We start from the raw sequence: 23,659 nt of genomic DNA, 5'->3' as shown, positions 1-23,659 counted from the left end.
TCAAGGGTGGGCTTCTTGATCTCGCTGCTCTCGGACAAGGCCTTGGCCTGGGCCAGCCCTTTATGGGAGAACAACAATCCGGTGGTTGCCGAGTTTTCCGGTTTTGTTGCTTCTCTTCGGAAGGTATTCGATGTGCCGGCTCGTGCTGCCTCTGCTGCGAAGCTCCTTATGTCCATCAGACAGGGTTCACGATCCGTAGCTGAATACGCCATTGAGTTTCGTACCCTGGCAGCAGAGGTGGGCTGGAATAATGAGGCTCTGGTCGCTGCTTTCTCTCATGGTCTCTCGGATGCCTTGAAGGATGAGGTTGCAGCTAAGGACCTACCAGTGGAGCTCGAGTCTCTTATTTCTTTCCTGATTTTGATTGACACCAGACTCAGGGAGAGACCTTCCTTTAAGGAGAGCCTGCGGAGGTCTCCTAACAGATTGGCGCCTACGTTTGCTGTCCCACCCGTGCCTCCCTCTCCTCCCACGCCTCCTGGGGATGACTTGTCTGGGGGTGAACCCATGCAGCGGGGGTTTGCTCGCCTGTCTGAGGGGGAGAGGGTACTCCGGAGACGCGAGGGCCGATGCATGTACTGTGGTCTCGGTGGGCATTTTCGGTTGGCATGTCCGAACCGTCCGGGAGAACGCTCGCACCTGAGGTCCTGTCGGGGGCAGATCTTGGGTGGAGTCTCCTCGTCCCCGGTTTCCCGTGTTGACAAACCACTGATCACGGTTGTCCTCTCCTGGGTCGGGGGCTCGGTGACGACCCAGGCGTTGGTGGACTCTGGTGCTGGTGGTTTGTTCATTGATAGAGTGTTCGTTGCCGCCAATTCCATTCCTCTGCAGCCTCGAGGTTCCCCACTGGCTCTTGAGGCGATAGACGGCAGACCCCTTCTGCCGCCACACGTGACTCATGAGACCCTTCCAGTGGGGATAGCCATTGGTGCCGTTCACAGAGAGTCGGTCTGTCTCCAGGTTATTTCGTCTCCACACTACTCGGTGGTCTTGGGGTACCCCTGGCTCCAGAAGCATAATCCGACTTTCGATTGGAGATCGGTCGAGATCCTCTCGTGGTCACCGCAGTGTGGGGCTAGTTGCATCCATGGGCCTGTCAAGTTGCTGTGTACTTCCTCGGACTCTCTGTTGCCTCCTGAATACGAAGAGTACCGGGATGTATTCGATAAGGTGCGCGCGGTTGCCCTACCTCCGCACCGCCCATACGATTGTGCCATAGAGTTACAATCCGGTGCCGTTCCTCCTCGTGGCAAAGTCTATCCACTGTCGGTAGCGGAGAATGAGGCCATGGAGGAGTACGTGAGGGAGGCGCTTTCACGCGGACACATTCGCAAATCCTCGTCCCCGGCAGGGGCTGGATTTTTCTTTGTGAAAAAGAAGGGCGGCGAGTTGAGGCCTTGCATCGATTACAGGGGTCTCAATCGCATCACGATCAAGAACGCTTACCCGATACCCTTGATTTCCGAGCTGTTCGATCGCCTCAAAGGGGCCACGGTCTTTACCAAACTCGACCTGAGGGCGGCATATAACCTGGTAAGGATCAAGGCGGGCGATGAGTGGAAGACCGCGTTTAACACCAGGACCGGTCATTATGAATCCTTGGTTATGCCCTTTGGGTTGTGCAATGCGCCCGCAGTCTTCCAGGAATTCATCAACGATGTTTTCCGTGACCTGTTGCAGCAGTGTGTGGTGGTCTATTTGGATGACATCTTGGTATATTCTGCATCCATGGAGGCCCACATTCTGGATGTCAGACGAGTGTTGCAACGCTTACGAGAGAACAAGCTGTTCGGTAAGCTTGAGAAATGCGAATTTCACCGATCCCAGGTAACCTTCTTAGGTTACATCATTTCCGCTGAGGGGTTCTCCATGGATCCTGAGAAGGTTTCGGCTGTCTTACAGTGGCCCCAGCCCAGTGGTCTTCGTGCCCTGCAGCGCTTTTTGGGCTTCGCCAATTATTATCGGAAGTTCATCAGGGACTTTTCCATGCTAGCCAAGCCTCTCACGGATCTGACCAGGAAGGGCAGTAATCCTCAGGTCTGGCCGCTCGAGGCCATCCGAGCTTTTGAGGCTCTAAAGTCCGCCTTTGTGTCGGCTCCGATTCTGTCGCATCCCAACCCTGGGTTGCCTTTTGTCCTCGAGGTGGACGCGTCTGAGACGGGAGTAGGCGCCCTCCTGTCTCAGCGTAGAACACCAGAGGGTCCTCTGCTTCCTTGTGGGTTTTACTCCCGGAAACTGTCTTCCGCGGAGTGCAACTATCAGATTGGTGACAGGGAGTTATTGGCCATCGTGCAGGCCCTTAAAGAATGGAGGCACTTGCTCGAGGGCTCGGTGGTTCCGGTTCTCATCCTGACGGACCACAAGAATCTGACCTACCTCTCTGAGGCCAAGAGATTGACACCACGTCAGGCCAGATGGGCTCTGTTCTTGTCACGTTTTAATTACGTGGTCTCCTACCTACCCGGCTCCAAGAACATCAGAGCGGATGCCTTATCACGGCAGTACTCCGAGCTGTCCGGGGAGGAGTCGATTCCGACTACGGTCATACCCCCGAATCAGATCCTGGCCGCTATTCGCACCAGCCTGACTTCTCCTCTGGGTGAGCAGATTTTGGCGGCTCAATCTGGTGCTCCCTCTGGGAGACCCAACGGCAGATGTTTTGTGCCTGAGGAGTTGCGCACTCGGTTGTTGCGAACCTACCATAACTCCAAGGCCGCGGGGCACCCTGGAAAGAATCAGCTGTCCTGGGCGGTTTCACGTCTGTTCTGGTGGCCTTCTCTACGTTCCGACATCGCCGCATATGTAGCGGCATGCTCCGTTTGTGCCCAGAGTAAGTCCCCTCGGCACCTTCCGTTGGGCCTTTTGCAACCCATAGCCACCGGGGAGCGTCCATGGTCACACCTGGGGATGGATTTCATTGTGGACCTCCCTGCATCCCGAGGCCATACGGTCATTCTCATGATTGTGGATCGGTTTTCCAAAATGTGCCACTGTGTTCCTCTCAAGAAGTTACCCTCTGCACAAGAGTTGGCCTCGATTTTTGCCAGGGAGGTCTTCCGGTTGCACGGTTTGCCCAAGGAGATTGTGTCGGATCGGGGGAGTCAGTTTGTGTCCAGGTTCTGGCGCGCCTTTTGCTCCCAGTTGGGGATTCATCTCTCTTTCTCCTCGGCCTACCACCCTCAGTCCAATGGGGCCGCAGAACGATCCAATCAGGCCTTGGAGCAATTCCTTCGTTGCTATGTCTCCGATCACCAAGACAATTGGGTTGACCTCCTGCCTTGGGCTGAGTTTGCCAGGAACACGGCGGTGAACTCTTCCTCTGGGACGTCTCCCTTCATGGCCAATTATGGGTTCCAACCTGCCGTGTTACCGGAGGTATTCTCTCCCCAGGATATTCCGGCTGTGGAGGATCACCTTTCCGTCCTACGTGCTTCTTGGGTACAGATCCAGAGGTCCCTTGAGGTCTCTGCGCAGCGCCAGAAACTCCAGGCTGATCGCAGACGAGCGCCCGCTCCTTCCTACCAGGTCGGAGACCGCGTATGGTTGTCCACCCGCAACCTCAACCTTCGAGTGCCCACTCCCAAGCTGGCGCCTCGCTTTGTTGGTCCCTTCCGAGTGCTTCGCAGGGTAAACCCGGTAGCCTATGCCCTTGCGCTTCCTCCTGGCATGCGGATCTCCAACGTGTTTCATGTCTCCCTGTTGAAGCCACTGGTGTGTAATCGTTTCACTTCCTCGATTCCTCGGCCTCGTCCGGTCCAAGTGGGCAATCGTGAGGAGTATGAGGTGAGCAATATCCTGGACTCACGCCTGGTCCGCGGCCGGGTGCAGTTTTTGGTCCATTGGCGTGGTTATGGTCCAGAGGAGCGTTCCTGGGTTCCCTCCGCAGATGTCCATGCTCCTGTCTTGCTCCGAGCCTTCCACGCACGCTTCCCTCAGAAACCGTTCCTTACTCCGCGGAGGAGGGGCCCTTGAGGGGGAGGTACTGTCATGGTCTTACCTCCTTGCTGTTCCCTTCGTTTGACATGTGCTGGCGGCCATCTTGGTTTCTGGGTTTTCTTGTAGCCTCCCACCCTGCGGCTCCTCCTTCCCACTGGGAGGAGCTGGATGCCTAGCTCATATATATAGGAGGTCTGTGGCTTCAGTTCCTTGCTTGGTCCTCCTGTGTTCACATGCTTCCAAGACTGCTGCTGCTTCTGGTTCCTGATCCCGGCCTCGTCTGACTACCCCGTTGGTTCCTGATTCCGGCTTCGTCTGACTACCCCGTTGGTTCCTGATTCCGGCTTCGTCTGACTACCCCGTTGGTTCCTGTTCCTGGCTTCGTCTGACTACCCTTCTGGTTCCTGACCTCTGTCTCCGCAAGACCCTGCTTCGGTTTAGCCATCCGTTCGGACTTTGCTTACGGCTTGCTCTTCAATAAAACCTTCTTATTTTCCACTTATTCCTTGTTGTACGTCTGGTTCATGGTTCCATGACACATTCTCCAAATGTAAATAAATAAAAATAGAAAATGTGAGATATATAATAACAATTAAGGGATATTTCTATATAGGTCCTTAACCACATGTTTGATTGTATCTATACTATTTAGTTTTATATATATATATATGTTATTTTTGCTGAATTCTTATATTTATCTTTCTTTTTCTTTTTACTTCTTCCTTACATTATCTTTCTATATTTATGTAAGATCCTCACCTGTCTCGCACTCTGGTGTGACCAAAAAGGGTCCTGGACAGGTTACGCGTGTCTCCATTGATACACCAGCTCCGACCCCTTTGCTAACCGACGCGGGGATGCGTTCGCATGTGCGCCGGAGGGGAAGACCGCATGGCTTTCGGGGACAGCTTGGCCGGGCTAGTGACAGTGCGCTGCGGCCGATCTTGTCTCTGATGCCTGTTGCGGATTCCATTTCCATTACATGTAGATGCGCTTGCGCACTCTCGCAGAGCCTGTCGTGCATCCGCATTTATGTTCGAAAACTGGTTCGCAAGGGGATACGCGGTTGCGCGTACACGCTTCTTATGCGCTTTGCCGACCAGCGAAGGGAATAGCACCTGGCTGCAAGTTCAAAGTAGATTAGGGGCCGGCATTGGTCTAATTGACTAATGACCGACCAAAGCCTTGTACACAGGTGTAGGGCAGGATCATGACCTATGGGGAGTGGACACTTGGCGCCCTGGGATTTGTTAGCAGGCACATAAAAGGTGGCCTCCCAGGTCGGTCAGTGCCCACTGTTATCCTTCCTTATCCAGGTATCAGTACTGCTAGCTACTGACGGAAGTTTGCTGGGACTCCGTCCGATCCAGTTCCCGGGACTTTCTGTGACGCATCCGTTTACCTGGCAAGTTGCACAGAGACGTATGCACAGATCGGGACTACTCCTGGCTTTCCTTTGTTTTTTGTTTGCCTGATATTTGCCCAAAGAAGTTTACCTGGACTTTGTCTATTTTGTTATTAAACCCATTTGACTTCATCCTCACTAGTATGTTTCGTTGGTGCCTTGCATTACAATCTATGTGATGGACCATGTGATGAGCGCAGTGATGTCACCAAAGGTCCTTTTCCTCCCAGGTCCTCAAAGAAAAAGAAAGAAGACGAGCCGGGCTGCACGAACAAGTGGATGAAGTGAGTTTAATAATTGTTTTTTATTTTTTAACCCCTCCATTCCTAATGTACTAAGCATTCTGTATTCAGAATGCTATTATTTTCCCTTATAACCATGTTATAAGGTAAAATAATAAAATCTACACAACACTGATCCCAAACCCGAACTTCTGTGAAGAAGTCCAGGTTCGGGTCTGGGTACCAAACATGCCGATTTTTCTCACGCGCATGCAAAACGCATTAAAACGCTTTGCACTCGTGCTAAAAAAATTGTGCTTTTTCCCGCAACGCACCTGCAATGCCCGTGTGAACCCAGCCTAAGAAAAAACCTGTGAAAAAATCTGTTAAAACTTGTAAGAAAAAACTGGCAATATAAATAAATATAGAAAGATAAATATAAGAATTCAGCAAAAATAACATATATATATATATCTATATCTATATAAAACTATATAATATAGATAAAATCAAACATGTGGTTAAGGGCCTATATAGAAATATCCCTTAATTGTTATTATATATCTCACATTTTCTATTTTTTTTCATTTTTTACATGTTATGATCATTGAAAAAGAAAATTTTTATATACATATATTAAGATGCAATAAGAAGCAACTATATCTAAAAAGAAACGCATCAACAGATTAAAAACAGCACAGAAGACGCATCAAAATCGCAATATGTCTTTTATGAATTGAAATAAAAACGATGACAATAGATAAGAAGCAGACAACATTATGGGACATTGTGGAACTTTGAAGTTAACAAGATATGTATTAAATCATACATACAAAGCAGAAGATATATACAGTACAGACCAAAAGTTTGGACACACCTTCTCATTCAAAGAGTTTTCTTTATTTTCATGACTATGAAGGCATCAAAACTATGAATTAACACATGTGGAATTATATACATAACAAACAAGTGTGAAACAACTGAAAATATGTCATATTCTAGGTTCTTCAAAGTAGCCACCTTTTGCTTTGATTACTGCTTTGCACACTCTTGGCATTCTCTTGATGAGCTTCAAGAGGTAGTCACCTGAAATGGTCTTCCAACAGTCTTGAAAGAGTTCCCAGAGATGCTTAGCACTTGTTGGCCCTTTTGCCTTCACTCTGCGGTCCAGCTCACCCCAAACCATCCCGATTGGGTTCAGGTCCGGTGACTGTGGAGGCCAGGTCATCTGGTGCAGCACCCCATCACTCTCCTTCATGGTCAAATAGCCCTTACTTTCAAAGTTTTCCCAATTTTTCGGACTGACTGACCTTCATTTCTTAAAGTAATGATGGCCACTCGTTTCTCTTTACTTAGCTGCTTTTTTCTTGCCATAATACAAATTCTAACAGTCTAGTCAGTAGGACTATCAGCTGTGTATCCACCTGACTTCTCCTCAACACAACTGATGGTCCCAACCCCATTTAGAAGGCATGAAATTCCACTTATTAAACCTGACAGGGCACACCTGTGAAGTAAAAACCATTTCAGGTGACTACCTCTTGAAGCTCATCAAGAGAATGCCAAGAGTGTGCAAAGCAGTAATCAAAGCAAAAGGAGAACCTAGAATATGACATATTTTCAGTTGTTTCACACTTTTTTGTTATGTATATAATTCCACATGTGATAATTCATAGTTTTGATGCCTTCAGTGTGAATCTACAATTTTCATAGTCATAAAAATAAAGAAAACTCTTTGAATGAGAAGGTGTGTCCAAACTTTTGGTCTGTACTGTATATATAAAAAATGATGCAACAGAGAGTCCGTTGCCAATTTGTATGGGACTGAAATCATAGATATATAAATGATCTCCTGGATTATTTTTGGCCACTGAGGAAGGAGTGAGAGAGACTCCGAAACGCGTTTGATCTAATGGTGTAACCAGGACATCTTTTGAAAAACACAACCCACTGCGAAGCTGCGGTAGATATTGGAGAAAAATACAGTCAAAGTGGAGCGCTCCACGGACGATCCATTGAGCAGCCATAAGAACCCTGATAGCCTTTGAACAGCCTGAGTGCGATCCCGGCATCACGTGGGACGCCAACACAGAGCTGCGCTATCACGTCAAACATGCCGACCCAAACAGCGGGACTGCCCGCCTGCAATAGGAGGTGGAGGTAAGCGGTAAACGGAAGTTACAGCCACGTGGGACACCACGATTGGAATACCACTATCCACCAACAGTAAGAACACAAACTCTGCAAATATATTATCAATGGAGGGATGTGCATAATTAAAAGCTAAGTTACGGACATAACATCAGCGTCATCAGGAGTCATCAAACTCCCATCATGGAACATTAATCCATATATATAAATACTTATGGAAAGTGGAACATTAGATGTAAAAAATGTATAAACTACACAGTTATAAATACAGACAATTTTGAATCTAATCAGTCGATTCTGGTAGCAGAAAATACTGTGTGATAACAATTACGAGTGCCTTATAACCATATACTGTATATCCAATAGCCGTATCCTATATGGAAATATGCTTCAGTGTTACGTATAACTGATAACAAATACTGAGGCCTATGTACACATCCATGTTGGATTTAGATGGAGAAAGAAATATCTAAGAATTAAATGATATCATTGCTGGTTATTATGTATAGACATGTTTTAAATTGATTTTAGATTATATGTGTTAGGATATCATTTTTTGGGATATTTTTTCTGCTTTATGTTATTTCTGTTAAGGGGGATATCTGATAAATAACTTAAGAATATTGTGTTGTCTGGGTTATTGCAGATGAAGTGTGCCTGTCTATTATATAAATCATTTTATATGTATGCTGTGATATCTTGTTTATTTGCGAGTCTCTGTAGAAAGGGTTAATGAATACTAAGAGACTTTTAGGACTTTGAATGAGAAGCTGATAATTTTCCACAGCTACAATAGGGTTTAAAGAAGACCATGTTTTGCAGGGAAAAAGCCAGATGCTGTTTAGCACCAAAATCAGACAGTCTGACCTTGTGACTGTCTGGTTTAGCTCTGTTGTTATGTCTGAAAACAGTTTTTTGTCTGGAAAACCTGCTGTGTCATTACCATTGAGTATCACTGAAGCTCTAATGTAAGTCTATGACAGACGGGAGTGTTAACTTTGTATCTGTTTGTGCTGAGTTGCTCCACTCCACCCCTCCCACTAGAAGGTTCCAGTCTAGCTAGAAACTGTATATAAGGTGAGCAGTCAGAGCACAAATCACTGCCAAAAATGCACCAAAATAATACACAACATCAGGCCGATGTTAAAAGCTGAGAACTTTGCCAATATCTTCCAGTCAGGAACATATCGGAGCCCCTCATGCACCACGTCACGGTGTCTCAGCTCGCATGGGGTCCTACCACTAACCGGCCCGTGGTGTGTGAACAGGGTCTGAACAGTGCAATTAACAGAGCCCCTAGGGTGCTGCAGTTAGGGACCAGTGCTTGGAGGGGAGACTCACGCCAGTCTGCATGAGTGACCAGGAGAAGACGCTGAGATGGTAGACGCTGAGCCAAAGACCATGGGTTACTAGCCCTGTGACCAAGGAGCCACCCGGACTACTGAGCTACAGACCGTGGGCCTTTGACCAGGATACCAGCCTTCTGAGAGAGAGGGAGAGGGACAGCTAGCTCAGGACTTTCCTCAGCATCTGCCAGGGAGGAGACTGGAGAAGCCAGCCCTATGCCTCGCCTGTAAATTTGTCCAGTAAAGAAGCACAATGACTCTCGGGACTGATTTTCCATTGGGTTGCACCACGCCTTACCATCCCTTCCGGAGAGCAGAAGCAGGTGGTGCATGCACCACTTTTTTGTGGTGCAGACCGTCCTATGCGGATCCCGGACCCCATTCGTCCTGCATTGCAGACCGCAATTTGCACGGCCCCAGCCAGCACACGTGTGCATGAGCCCTAAGGACCATAGCAAAAACCACAGCATCACAAATCTTGCTGCAGTCCTGACAGGTGGCTGTTACCTGCACCCATCACTGGAGCAGGAGGAAAGACACTGCTCCTCTGGCGCCACCTACAGGAGCCTGTGCTGTCCGTCACTTGCCCGTTGCACTAATATTAAGGGTAAATTCCCACACGGCAGATTTGCTGCAGACATTTCTGCATCTGAAATATCCACTCCGTACAGCTGAACGCGTTTGCTTCTGCAGTAACCGGATGGATTTCTGCCGTGTGTGTGAAGTCGCACTCGTGAGCAGAGGCTGTAGTTCTGATTGGTTGCGTGAGACGCTGCCATTTGCCCATTCTCTCATTCCGATGAACGTACATCAGGGTGATCCTACATACTCCCAAAGGACGATGTGATCAATCGCCTCATTCCTGCATTAATGGACGCCTAAAGGGGCTTTCCGGGATTTTTATACTGATGACCTATCCTCAGCATAGGTCATCAGTACCTGATCAGTGGGGGCCCGACACCCAGGATCCCCGCCGATCAGTAGCTTGAGAAGGCACTGGTGCTTGCAGTATTCAGCTTTTCCTAGGCTGAGTGATGACGCGGTCATCGGTCACATGACCTAGGCGCAGCTCCGCCCCCTAGAAGTGACTGGGGCTGAGCGCGATACCAAGCATGGCCACTATACAATGTACGGCGCTGTGCTTGGTGCGCGCGGAGAAGGACGTGGCGCTCACAGGAGCTCCGGTGCCTTCTCAGACAGCTGATTGGCGAGGGTCCCGGGTGTTGGACCCCCACCGATCAGATACAGGTCATCGGTATAAAAATCTTTAACCCCTTATGGTACAGTCACACGGTCAGGTTTCCTTTTGCTGTTTTAAAAGCCAAAATGAGGAGTGGATCTTCAAAGGAGAGAAAGTATAAAGAACAGATAAAGCGTCTCTTTTTTTTGGAATTCTCTCCTGGTTTTTGCTTCCAAAAGTGCACCAGAAAACCTGACCACGTGGTCATACCCTTAGGGCTCACGCACACAGCCGTTGCACGCGTTGGGGACCGCGATTTGCGTGCCCCAAAACACAGGCAACAACAGTGTGGCTGTCGCAGACAGATCCAGACCCCTTCAAGTTGAATAGAAAAAATAACAAAGTTGTAACCTATGACAACAAGATGTAAACACAGAAATGGAAAAATAAGAAGAAATGTATAATTACACGAATAGGGACTCTGGTATAATGAAACGCAACGAATGCGACTTCACAAGATGGGGCAACCCCTTTAAAAAAAAGGTTGTACCGGATTAAAGAAAAAAATATGGCTGCTTTATTCCATTGGGTTGCGTCTAATGGGGGGTGGACTATTTAGCCACACCCTTTTATAGACCCCTACAAAGGCCACCACTTCCATTTTTTCTGTGCCTGTGACCCGCAGCCCAGGTAGAAGTCCCCTAGAATCAAATGAACAGAGCTTTATCGGGACAATATGGCTGATACTGTCAATGAAGAAGTTGCCTTTGGACCACAATGAGACCCCTCTACCCTTTTTTATGCTTCCTGGTGCTATAAGGTCAGTCATATAGCAGCCAGCTCACATGGACCAGTCCTCACTTCAAGCATCATTGCGCCTCATACTTTGCTGCAGTCATCTAGCTTTGATAACTGGAGCCGATCTAGAACAAAATGGCGTCGCCCTTCTCCGCAGACACTTCAGTCCGCGAACGCTATGCAAGTATCTTCAACTAGTGCTCGGCAGTAAACCCGCCTACCGGTCACCTTCGTCCAATCAGCGATCGTGTTAGATCCTCGGCTTCTGTAGTTTCAGACGTGAGAATCCCTGGGATTGGTGGAGAGTTTGTACACAGAGCGCTGGCTGTCAGGACCATGTAGATGTCGCCTTCGCGGCTTCCGGGACTTTAGTTGTGCTCTGCCCCGTTATATCCCGCCGTAGTTTGGATGGTGAAGCCGGAGGGGATGGCGGGGAGCTGGGCTGCTCATGGAGGAGCACTAGCAGGCAAGTCCTGGGGCGCGGGTGGGAATATCTATGCCATGTGTGTTAGTGGCCGTAGACTGTGGTGACAAGGCGGCTGCACCTGTGTGTTTCAGTGAGATTCCTCTAATCCGGCATGATGCAGGTGCCGCATTATCAGACGGCCACGGGCTAAGGGATTGTTCACACTTGGTTTTGTGCTTGTGTGTTACCTGTCAGTGAATGGAACCGTAGAAGATGCATTCACCCTTCTTTTTCTGGACTTTATACTATTTCTTCCCAGTTCATTGACCTCCAGGAGAACGGCGCGTTCGTGATTTTCCGTAAAAAGATGCCGGGAACCGTCCCTTTAAGAGAATATATTGCATTATTTGATTACAGTCCATCTGCGTCAGCGTGATAGCGTGTAGTCTGTTACCATGGAGACACATAGGTCTGCGCAGGAGCTGTAGGCCTGACATCATCGCGTTAACCCTCTCAGTGCCTGATTGTGGCCCCGCGCGAAGGCTTTCATACATGTATCTCAAAACGCTACGTGTAGCAGTCACGACTGGTTCTGAAGGGGTTAATCTGGCGCCAGTTTTACGCTGCCCTATGGGATGGAGACCCTGACTGTAGTGCAGATAGTCATGAAAACCTCAAACTGCCCCCCCCCCCCATGATGGGGGGGAAGAGTCGGGGTCTCTGTCCCATAGAGCAGCATCAAACTGCTGACAGGATCCCTTTAAGACTGCCCTTGTCCTATTGGGGACTATAGACCTTATAGAGGGCCCCCCTCCACACATTCAGGATCCCCTTTGTTTGAAGTAGTTTGAACTATTAGATCGGTGGGGGTCCTTCCTCCCCCCCTGCATTGGATGGAGCAGCGGTCGCACATCTGCCTGGCTGCTCCATTTATTTTTCTAGGAGGTTGGGGGGCTGCAGGGGGTACGGGGTCCCCTTTCCCATGATCGGTGGGGGTCCCAGCAATTTAATAGTTATCCCCTATCCTAACAACCAGAATACCCCTTTAACAGAGGGGATCCTGAATGGGGGGGGGGGGGGGGGTCTGTAGTCCCCTATAGGACACGGCCAGTCTTAAAGGGATCCTGTCAGTAGTTTGCTGCTCTATGGGGCAGAGGCCCCGACTATAGTGCTTGGATTCATGGGCCCCAGGCTAATAGGTATCCCCCGTCCTCACAGCCGGAATACCCCTTTAAAGGTTTATTTTTTTGTATAAAAAAGGGTTTAGACAATGCTAAAAAAAAAAAAAATATATCAAAATGCCGTTCCTCGCCTCTGCCGATCCAGCGCTGCTCTCTTCCTGTTGAGGTGACTGGCGCTTACTGACCGCTCTGTATCAGTGACTACCTGCATACTCTCACACTTACGGCAGAGGAACAGCCTACCGGGTCCGTGCTACTGCAAGTCCACCGTGCCGCGGTTCAGCCCCATTCGCTATAACGGGGGCGGGCTGGAGGTCCGGAAAACGCGGCGAGAGGCGGCTGGAATAAAACTACAGCGCACTGCGGCGGCAGTGTGTATTTGCGGCAGCACGGATCCGGCAGGCTGTTAACCGCAAGTGTGAGAGCGGCCTAAGCATCTATTCTGATTCCTCCATTATCACTGCTAACAGTTTGTGAATGAATTGAAAATGCCATGAGATCGAATTAATGGCAGGTTTTTCTTTTTTATAATTGTAAACTAGATAAATGTTCAAAATGTCTGTGTTTAGACCCCCGCCCGGCACCAGGATGAAGGGGCGTAAGAGCGTGAACCCCTCAGCGGTTATTGATGGGGTGACGGATGAAGCGGATTGTGGCTCCTCCCCTATTTAGGCTCCTCCCCCTCAGTCAGTGTGGAGCACTTACCCGGTAGCCTTCATATTCTCATGGGTGATCTGCTTTCTTACAGTTTATAATCGCTCTTCCTGCTAGGCTTGTGCTGCAGTGTAAAGCATGGTGGAGGGAACGACAGTGCAGCAGACTGGTTTCCATGGGGCCGGATGAAATGTAGACTGAGTTCTGTTCCCTGCAGTCCACGGGCACTTTTGCCAATCAATTAAATTCTTCACAATTTTTTTTATTTTTTTTGTCCACTTTCAAGATCTCTGCTAGCGCTCAGTGAATGGAAGCGCTCTAAATGAGTTGCCTTGATGACTTTGGCGATCTCTGATAGGCTGTGTCCACACAGGATGCAAAAACTCCATTGTGGATTTCACGTCGCCGATTTTTCTTGCGGGATTTGCGGTGGCGTTCAGAATTGTCTTGCTGCGGATTTAAAATCTCGCCACGTGTCAGTTCACCGGCGGATATGAGATGCGATAAACTGACGTCCGCTTTGCTTATACTGTAAAGCGCTGCAGCGAATCTGGAAGGAAAACCCCCAGCATTTCAGTTACATGGGGATGTAGTCGTCATGCGCAGGGATTTTTGCGAATTGGTTGTCCAGGATTATAACATTGATGTCCTACCCTCAGGATATCGGATGGGCGGAGCTCCGACACCCGACGTCCCCACCGTAACCACATGGCTCAGTCCGTTGTGTCACTGCAGGGCGAAGCCGGAGGGGGGGCCATCGATATCCAAATCCACGAATACCGCTTTAGGCCACCTGCGGACATTGCGGAATACGCAGCGTGGTACGGTACCAGCAGTGCGGATGACATTACACAAGTCTCACGTGCACTTTGTGGATTGTTTCTGTGCGAAAATTGACCTGCGTTACGGATTTTCCAAATCCGCAGCATGTCAGTAAGGCCTAGTTCACACGATTTTACGAGTGTACGGGACGTTTTTTTGTGTTCCATATACGGAACCATTCATTTCATTTCAATGGATCCGCATTAAAAACGGAATGTTTTCCGTAAGCATTCCGTTTCCGTTTTTCCGTTCCGTTGACAGATAGAACATGTCCTATATTTGGCCGCAAATCACATTAAGTGGCTCCATTCAAGTCAATGGGTCTGCAACAAAAAAACGGAACACGTACGGAAATGCATCCGTATGTCTTCTGTATCTGTTCAGCAAAAACGGAACGATCTATTGAAAATGTTATGCCCAGCCCAATTTTTTTCTATGTAATTACTGTATACTGTACATGGCATACGGAAATGAAACGGAAACACAGCGGAACTCAAAAACGGAACAACGGATCCGTGAAAAACGGACCGCAAAAAACTATAAAAGCCATGCGTTCGTGTGAACTAGGCCTAACTGTGGATTTCACCCTTTTTCCAACGAAAGCGAGATCTACCTCAAATCTGCACCAAAAACCGCTCTTGGAAATTGCGGATATGCTTCAGCAAATAAATGCGCTCAGAAATTCGTACCGATCTTATGTGCCTTCACGTGCTCTCTTGTGCAGGTGGCCAATAAGTGCGCGGCAACATGTGTCGCGGAAAAGTTGCACGACACAAAAAGGTACGGCAACATTTCGTATATATATTTCAATGGTGTTGCGGTGCGACCTATAGCGACGCAACAGTCGCAAACCAACTTGGATTGTATGCGACAGTCGCATCGCATTGTAATGCCATTGAAATACGGTACATTAAATGAAATGTAGCCGTACCCTTGGGGCGCGGTCACATGTCGTTTTTATCATAACATTTTTTATTTTTTAGGGCACTTTTTTTTGTGTGTTTTTGAAAGCATTTTTGCCCATGTAGTGTTTTTATGGCTTTTTTTTTTGTATGCAGATTTTATTTATTTTTTAATTATAGGAAAGTATGACAGACCCCCTCCTCCCCCCGTGTAATGTGACTTCCTCTGGGGACAAAACGACATGTAAAAATGTGATTCGATATGCAAGTCACGCTGGGAGTATTTTTTTTAAATTTTTTTATGCAGAACCAGTCATTTCAATGGGTCTGCAAAAAAAAAAAAAAAAAAAAAAGTTATTCCTCGCGCATATTCGGTTTCCGTATGTCTGTTCCACCAAAGTATAGAACATGTCCTATTATTGTCCGCATTGCGGACAAGGATAGGACTGTTCTATGAAGGGCCAGCTGTTCCGTTCCGCAAAATACAGAATGTACACGTCATCAGTTTGTTTTTTTCGGACTGCAAAATACATACGGTCGTGTGCATGAGCCCTTAACACAAAAACCTAGCTGTGACGGCGGCCTCGTCCACGCAGTGTGCGTGAGATGACTGCGCGTAGGGAGACGGCTGTCAATCAGCGTCTGGAGGGCGGAGCCTACGTATCAAGGATGCGTCGCCTCGCTGGCTGCACACTGCGGGGATTAGAGCGGTCGGCGTTACCAGGCTCCCGTTCCTGATACGCCGTTTGGGCCGCGCGTGATGTTCAACAAGAACTGGAGCTCTGAGGGGAGTAAAGGGCTGAGAGATCGCCTGCCGGATCAGACTACACAGAGCCTGCTTGTTGTCTGTTACCGTGGAGACACATAGTCTGCATAGGAGCTGTAGAAGCAAAGCAATAGCAAATTTTGCTTAATTTTTCTTTCTTTCTTTTTTTAAATTCTTCTTGCATAAAAATTAAGTTTGCACCGGAGCGCGTAGCTTTTAGGCACTGCTCATCTGTATTGGCCCGTGGGCCCCGGGCCCCTCGGTATTGTGGTGGTTCAGGCTGACGTATGATGGATGACAACAAATGGTGAAACTACTTCAAGCAGAGGTGACGGAGAAGGTTCTCACAGCTGGGAACCAGGGGCTCGGGCGGACAGATGGCAGAGAGGGGCAGTGTCCTTAACCCTAAGTTCACACCTGAGCGTTTTACAGCGCGTTCAAACGCTCTGTAAAACGCTCAACACATGAAAACCAATGCTTCCCTATGGGAATGGTTCTCACCTGGGCGTTTTACAGCGCGTACGATCGCGCTGTAAAACGCCCGACGCATAATCAAGTACTTGAGCTTCTTTGGGGTGTTTTGACGCGCGTTTGTGGCCATAGGACACTGCAGTCAATCACACAAACGCGTGTCAAACGCGCGTTTACTATTACAAAAAACGCGCATAAAAACGTGCGACAAAAACGCGCGTTTGAGAAACGCTCAGGTGTGAAAGCAGGGTAAAGGAGTGAAAGTCACAGCGTCGGACATTTGGAGGTGCACGATGTGCTGCGAGGTGCAGGAGGGGATAAGCCGCCCGCACCTAACGGGGTGACCACAAGCCTGTGATGGACTTCTCCGCTGAGAGGCTGCAGTGAGCCTGTGCTGCCACTAGAGGGGGCCGGAGGAGCATACAGCGTGTGCACTGTACAGCTGCAGCTCTCCCCACGGAAGCAATGAATTAAAACTTTCTATATCCTACAGAGGATGTGTTGTTGTTTGTTTTATTTATTTTTAACCGCTTAAGGATGCACAGATTTTTATTTTTAGTTTTTCAGTTCCAAAAGCCAAAATTTTCAATATTATATATTCAATATATATTGAAAATTGTGGCTTTTGGAACCAAAAAAATAAAAATAAAAATCCCATATTAATTTATATGGGATGAGTTGTGTTTTATTAATGGCACCAGTTCGAGGTGCATACATACATGCATTTATATTGTGTCGAGAATCTTTAGAAATGACTTTTTTTCGTATTCCCATCACAGAAGCCCTGGCCTTCGGGGGTCACACCTCTGACACCCCCGTTAATCCTGAGAATGGTGGTGCTGGTGTATTGCTGCATCCCCTGTGCAGCCGCCGTGCAGGTACGTGCCGCACCGCCACATTCACTTACATGGATCTGCATAGTGGATGTACAGGGTGCTGTGAAGAAGGTGCGGCACTGGAGGATGGGTGGGGGTCCCAGAGGTCAGACCCACCCCTGCTGTATACCATGACTTTGAGCTGGGAGCCCAGAGCGCCCCAATATCTGTTAGGGGGGGCTTCATATTCAAGTGTACGTCGCCCAAGAGCGCCCACATGAGACGTGTACCAGGCACGCTGCCCGTCTGAGCTGATCCTCCAGAAGATTTGTTGTAGCATGAACTGCTGACAACGTTCCTGCCGGTGATGATAGAAAGGTGTCAGGACACGGGACATTCCAGCATGTCGGCCACACACCGGTCACAACGCCCATGGTGACCCCTATCCAATACTGAAACCTACATGGGGCACATGAACATCAGGACTGGACCATGGAGCAGTGGAAGAAGGCGGCCTGGTCTGATGATCATCATTATATGATGTGGTCGGCCAAGTGCGAGTGCCACCTACCTGGGGAAGAGATGGCACCAGGTGTACTACATGAAGGCGGCCTGGTCTGATGATCATCATTACATGGTCTGGTCGGCCAAGTGCAAGTGTCACTTACCTGGGGAAGAGCACCAGGTGTACTATAGGAAGAAGGCCGCCTGGTCTGAGGAATCACGTTACATCATGTGGATGGCTGGGTGCATGTGCGTCACTTACCCAGGGAGGAGATGGCACCAGATATGCTATGGGAAGAAGACAAGCTGCTGGAGGCAGTGTGATGTTGTGGGTAATGTTCTGCTGGAAACCTTGGTCCCGGGATCATGTGGTTGTGACACGTGCCACCTACCTAACCACTGTACAGACAAATACCCCTCCCCCCCTTCATGGCAGCAGTGCCCCCTAATGCCATTACCTTCTATAAGCAGGTTGATGCTGCGGTCTCACTGCAAAAACTGTTGAAGAACAGGACAAAGAGGTCAATGTGGTGATTTTTTATTTTTGTGTTCAAATCCCCAGATCTTAATCTGATCGTCATCTGTGGGATCCATGGAGGCCGCACCGAGTGACTGATAGGATTTGCAGGCAGAGACCCCAGACGCCTTCTGAAGTCCAGGCCTCCGCTGGTCAGAGCTGTTTTGTTGGCCGATGGAGGGGGGGTACACAATATTAGGCCGGGGGTTTTACGGTTATGGCTGCCCACCGTACCATCTTTATAGCGGGATACGTTCAGCTGAGGATTATGTCTCACGTTATCTCCTGTGAGGCTCCTCACGGAGTCCTGTTTTATTGCTTATCTTCTGGGTCTTGACTATAAAGTGAGAAATGAGCAGGTTGTGAGTAATCTAAGGAACAGAGGAGCGCGGCTGAAGAAAAGCGCAGCGTCTTCCCACGTACTTCGCAGGTTAATGAGGTTACTTGAGCCCCCAGGTTGTGCGGCTTCGTGCGAATACACAGGGCTACGTAAACGATTTATCTACACCGGTGCACTGCCCCTGTCCGGACACTAGATGGCGCTGGATGATTCCACATCATGGATTAAGGCTTGCAGTTACAGGAATGTATAATACCCTCCATGTCTGTGCTCTTCAACCTGTTGGAAAAACTACAACTCCCAGTGTGCTCTGACATCCAGCGGGAGACCACGGCTCCAGGGGTGCAGTGCGATTCATCAACACCCCCCATAATGGAAGTCATAAACCAGGCTAGGAGCGTAATCACCCCTGCTCTCAGGGTGCCGGCATGCGTCGTGGCTGTGCTGAGTTTTGGGTACAGCAAAAAAAAAAAAAAACATAAAAAATCTGCATAAGTTTTTTTTTTTGCAACAACATCCTGCACCTGTTTATATAAAGGCAAAGCACACACTAAACCCGACTGACATTAATGTAACTACGTTTTGTAATGTTAGTTTTTCTATGTGATTTGCTTTTTCCCCCTTCGCTGGAAGAAAATGCAGGTATATTGTGCAAAAACAATTGAGGATTTTGAATACGTTTTTTTGCTGTACCCAAATTGCAGTAGAGCGACAATGTGTGGCCGCACCCTTAGAGCACTGTATTGGATCCAATTGATTAACTTAAAAGCCACCTGTCACCTAGCTTTGGGTCTACATTAGGTCAGAAGTATGGCTTCACTGCACAAGCCTTCAGTATCGGAAGCATGCGCAGTGAAGCAAAGGTGTGCCATCTGACATGTCCTTGTACCTCAATGCTGCTGGAGAGGAGACCTGTCCTGTCCTGTACTGATCCTGAGTTACATCCTGTATTATACTCCAGAGCTGCACTCACTATTCTGCTGGTGCAGTCATTGTGTACATACATTATATTACTTATCCTGTACTGATCCTGAGTTACAGTCTGTATTATACTGCAGAGCTGCACTCACTATTCTGCTGGTGGAGTCACTGTGTACATACATTACTTATCCTGTACTGATTCTGAGTTACATCCTGTATTATACTCCAGAGCTGCACTCACTATTCTGCTGGTGCAGTCACTGTGTACATACATTACTTATCCTGTACTGATCCTGAGTTACATCCTGTATTATACTCCAGAGCTTCACTCACTATTCTGCTGGTGCAATCACTGTGTACATACATTACATTACTTATCCTGAGTTACATCCTGTATTATACTCCAGAGCTGCACTCACTATTCTGCTGGTGCAGTCACTGTGTACATACATTACTTATCCTGTACTGATCCTGAGTTACATCCTGTATTATACTCCAGAGCTGCACTCACTATTCTGCTGGTGGAGAGTGACATTATGTATATCTATACAGTCCTCTCTCGGGGGTGTTAGTCACATGACCCTCGCCGCCGCTCCTCTTCCATGGGCTTTTAGCACTATGCAGAACCCCTCTGCCTGCAGATGTAATGAGTCTGAGGTTTCTCGGCGCCTCGTAATTGACATCCATTCCTCGCTCAGCCTTCGTGTCGCACCGCATTGATATCCTGTCGTCTGAAATCCGGTTAGCGCTGAAATAGAAGATGAAATTCCAATTCAATTTGCCGTCAGTATCATTCAGATGAAGGCGCGCGGCGCTGGTAATTTATTCTGTTACGTCGCCTGGATGTGACTCCTGTAAACTCCCCACAGCTCGGAGCTGCGCAGGAATATTGCAGCGGCTCCTCCAAGAGCTCGGGGCCCATTTAATAACATTTTGCCACCGGTTCAGATCAGCAGCGCGTTTGTGAATGTGTTACCTTTTAAAGGGATAGTTTCAGAAGTGGAATAGGCTGCAGGTGCAGACCTGTCATGGCTGAGGAAGACCTTTTGGAAATGTATAGTCTGTATTCATGAATAGAATGCCATAAATACAGTAAAGACTGACACTCGGCCTAGCATTTAAAGGGGATGTTTCACTTCAGCAAATAGCATTTATTATGTTAATACAAGGCACTTACTAATGTATTGTTGTTATCCATATTGCTTCCTTTGCTGATTCGATTAATTCATTTGTCCATCACATTATACACTGCTAGTTTCCATGGTTACGACCACCCTGCAATCCATCAGTGGTGGTCGTGCTTGCACACTATAGGAAAAAGCGCCAGCCTATTTGGTGCCATGTACATGGGAGCGCACATAGGCTGGTGCTTTTTCCTATAGTGTGCAAGCACGACCACCACTGATGGATTGCAGGGTGGTCGTAACCATGGAAACGAGCAGTGTATAATGTGATGGAAAAATAAACCCAGCCAGCAAAGGAGGCAACATGGAGAATCACAATACATTAGTAAGTGCCTTGGATTAACTTTTTCTACATGATAAATGCCACTTGTTGAAGTGAGAGGACCCCTTTAAGGGAAACGAGAAGGAGGGGTTTATCCAACATGCAGATTAGCGCTCGTCACTATGGAATATTAAGGGGTATGCTAGACCCGATGATAACGTTATGTCAGTGGACTACCCCTTTAACTTGGCCAACCTGTTCAAAAGGGTCTTCTACGACCACCTACCGGCCGGAACTCCGCAAGAAGAAGCAGCCCCTTTGTGACTATAGAAGTGAGGTATCCGATCACTGCTTCCTACATAGGGAGTGATTGTGCTCAGGAGTATGGAAGGGAGTTGCCCTTTATGCAGTTTTCTAGTATATTTCTGTAGATCTGGCCAAGACAAATCTCAGCCAGGTCTGCAACAGCACTAAGAATGTCTCCCAGCCGGGGGCGCGTCCAGCGGTCACAGCCGACCGTCTCCCAGCCGGGGGCGCGTCCAGCGGTCACAGCCGACCGTCTCCCAGCCGGGGGCGCGTCCAGCGGTCACAGCCGACCGTCTCCCAGCTGGGGCGCGTCCAGCGGTCACAGCCGACCGTCTCCCAGCTGGGGCGCGTCCAGCGGTCAGAGCCGACCGTCTCCCAGCCGGGGCGCGTCCAGCGGTCAGAGCCGACCGTCTCCCAGCCGGGGGCGCGTCCAGTGGTCACAGCCGACCGTCTCCCAGCCGGGGGCGCGTCCAGCGGTCACAGCCGACCGTCTCCCAGCCGGGGCGCGTCCAGCGGTCACAGCCGACCGTCTCCCAGCCGGGGCGCGTCCAGCGGTCACAGCCGACCGTCTCCCAGCCGGGGCGCGTCCAGCGGTCACAGCCGACCGTCTCCCAGCCGGGGAGCGTCCAGCGGTCACAGCCGACCGTCTCCCAGCCGGGGAGCGTCCAGCGGTCACAGCCGACCGTCTCCCAGCCGGGGAGCGTCCAGCGGTCACAGCCGACCGTCTCCCAGCCGGGGGCGTGTCCAGCGGTCACAGCCGATTGTCTCCCAGCCGGGGACGCGTCCAGCGGTCACAGCCGACCGTCTCCCAGCCGGTGCGCGTCCAGCGGTCACAGCCGACCGTCTCCCTGCCGGGGGCGCGTCCAGCGGTCACAGCCAGGACATTAACCCTTCTCCTGCTCTACTTATCTGCTGCACAGTATGCCCTCTGCTGGCAGGAAGCTACATACACACCTTCTGCAGTGTGCAGTCTCTGCTCAGCAGTGGTCATTGACCGTCTCTTCTGGCGCTTGCGCTGTCCACCGCAGGCTCGATGGTAAACTTGCATTGTGATGTCGCCCTCGTCACATGTCTGGAAGGCAGAATTTTCCTTTTTGTAAGAAGTAAATTATTTTCCCGCTGAGGAGAGGCTGATTTCTTATTCTGCCGCTGCCTGCGTCACGGGGGTTGTCGGCTGCTCTGTATGCACGCGAGGCGCTGTGTACACAGAACGGGGAGCGCTTGTTTTTGTCTGAAGGTGAGAGGAGGTGTAATGTTCTTGTATCCGACGTCCCCGGACGCCGCGGCTCTTTGAATAACAAGAGGCAGAAATAGAGCAAATAACCCAGAGCTGCCGCCCATCACAGCTCGGGCATCGTGCCAGGAATGTAGAATGTGACCCATTCTCAGACGCGGATCCTTCATATCTGAGGATTAGTTCCTTTATTCTGTCGCCTCCAAAATCGCACAGTAAGCATCCCACCATAAGGGGTAGGTGCCCCGAAACATGACCATGGTCCCCTAAACCTGAAAAATGCTGCTTTTTATTTTGATGCAAATTAGTTTTTTGGTGCACTGTGGGCGGATCCACTGTGTTTGGTGCACTGTGGGCGGATCCACTGTGTTTGGTGCACTGTGGGCGGATCCACTGTGTTTGGTGCACTTGGCTTCCCCTGTGTCAGCCCTACCGGCTGTGGAGTCTCAGAGTCTGTCAAACAAGGGGGGGGGGGGCATTATTACAGGGTCGTGGTGCACCCAACGGAGTAGCCCCGCCCACAGTGCACCGAAAACCTTTCAAAGAGGCAGGATTTGGATTGGAGGACTGCATTTTCAGAAGAACGCGATGACGTTTTCTCTTGGCATCTTCCGTATATGGCGGTATGCTTACTTAGAAACCAGTTCTGTAGGCGACGGACTCCCTTTAAGAGTTAAAGGCGTATTCCGTCAATAGCAAGTTGACCCCTGTCCATAAAATAACTGCTAGGTTAGTAGGGGGTCAGACTACTGTGACCCCCAGTGATCACAATAATTGGCGTCTGAGACCCTCGTTTCAGTGGAGCGGCGGTCGGACACCTTTCTAGCCGAGTCGTTGGGCGGAGGGAGCGGTGCTGGGTCCCAATCTGAAGCATGGCATTTGCCGTGGGAGGTGAAATTTCCACCGTAGTCAGCCATTTTGGAGTCTGTGGAACGGCACCTGTGGTCACCCGGTCTGCTCTCCCCTCTCCATGTCTGTCTGTGTTGTAGTCCTCATATCTGAACTGCTGCCTGGATCGGAGCGCAGAAGGTACTGTTGTGTCGTCTGTCTGATTGTAATCACATTGTAATTTACCGCCACGTGTGTGATCTCTGATCTGCGGATTATTTTGCAGTCTGCAGGCGCTAACCGTCCCGCTGCCGTCTATGGAGAGGTCCAGCTGCCGGCCAAATGCATTCTGTAGAGAACAACTGCAACCATGACGTCTCCAGGCCGAGCGAAGGTACGGGAAACGAGCGGTGCTAACTAACAGGTTCTGCCTCCTGCCGGGGTCTCGTCATGTTTCACGGCTCTAATAGGTCAGAGGGTGGTGTAGTCCTGCCATCAAAACGACGGGA

The 23,659-nt window shown here is 49.3% G+C and overlaps 1 protein-coding gene across 2 annotated transcripts in view; it reads left to right on the top strand.

Annotated features, from left to right (window-relative positions):
• Positions 1–11,357: 11,357 nt before the first annotated feature.
• ZFAT (zinc finger and AT-hook domain containing) overlaps positions 11,358–23,659 on the top strand; it is a 162,193-nt gene continuing 149,891 nt past the window's right edge. Inside the window, exons 1-2 of one of the 2 annotated variants that reach the window (XM_044293726.1) lie at positions 11,358–11,503; positions 23,437–23,544. In XM_044293726.1, coding sequence (XP_044149661.1) covers positions 23,493–23,544 — 52 coding nt within the window. In that variant the 5' untranslated portion in view covers positions 11,358–11,503; positions 23,437–23,492. The remainder of the gene's footprint in view (positions 11,504–23,436; positions 23,545–23,659) is intronic. The other variant, XM_044293725.1, reaches the window with a different exon arrangement.

This window comes from Bufo gargarizans, chromosome 5, assembly GCF_014858855.1.
Source record: "Bufo gargarizans isolate SCDJY-AF-19 chromosome 5, ASM1485885v1, whole genome shotgun sequence".
In the NCBI taxonomy this organism is placed as follows: Eukaryota; Metazoa; Chordata; class Amphibia; order Anura; family Bufonidae; genus Bufo; species Bufo gargarizans.
The sequence above is the reverse complement of the archived record's forward strand: the minus strand, read 5'-3'. Positions and strand labels throughout refer to the sequence as shown.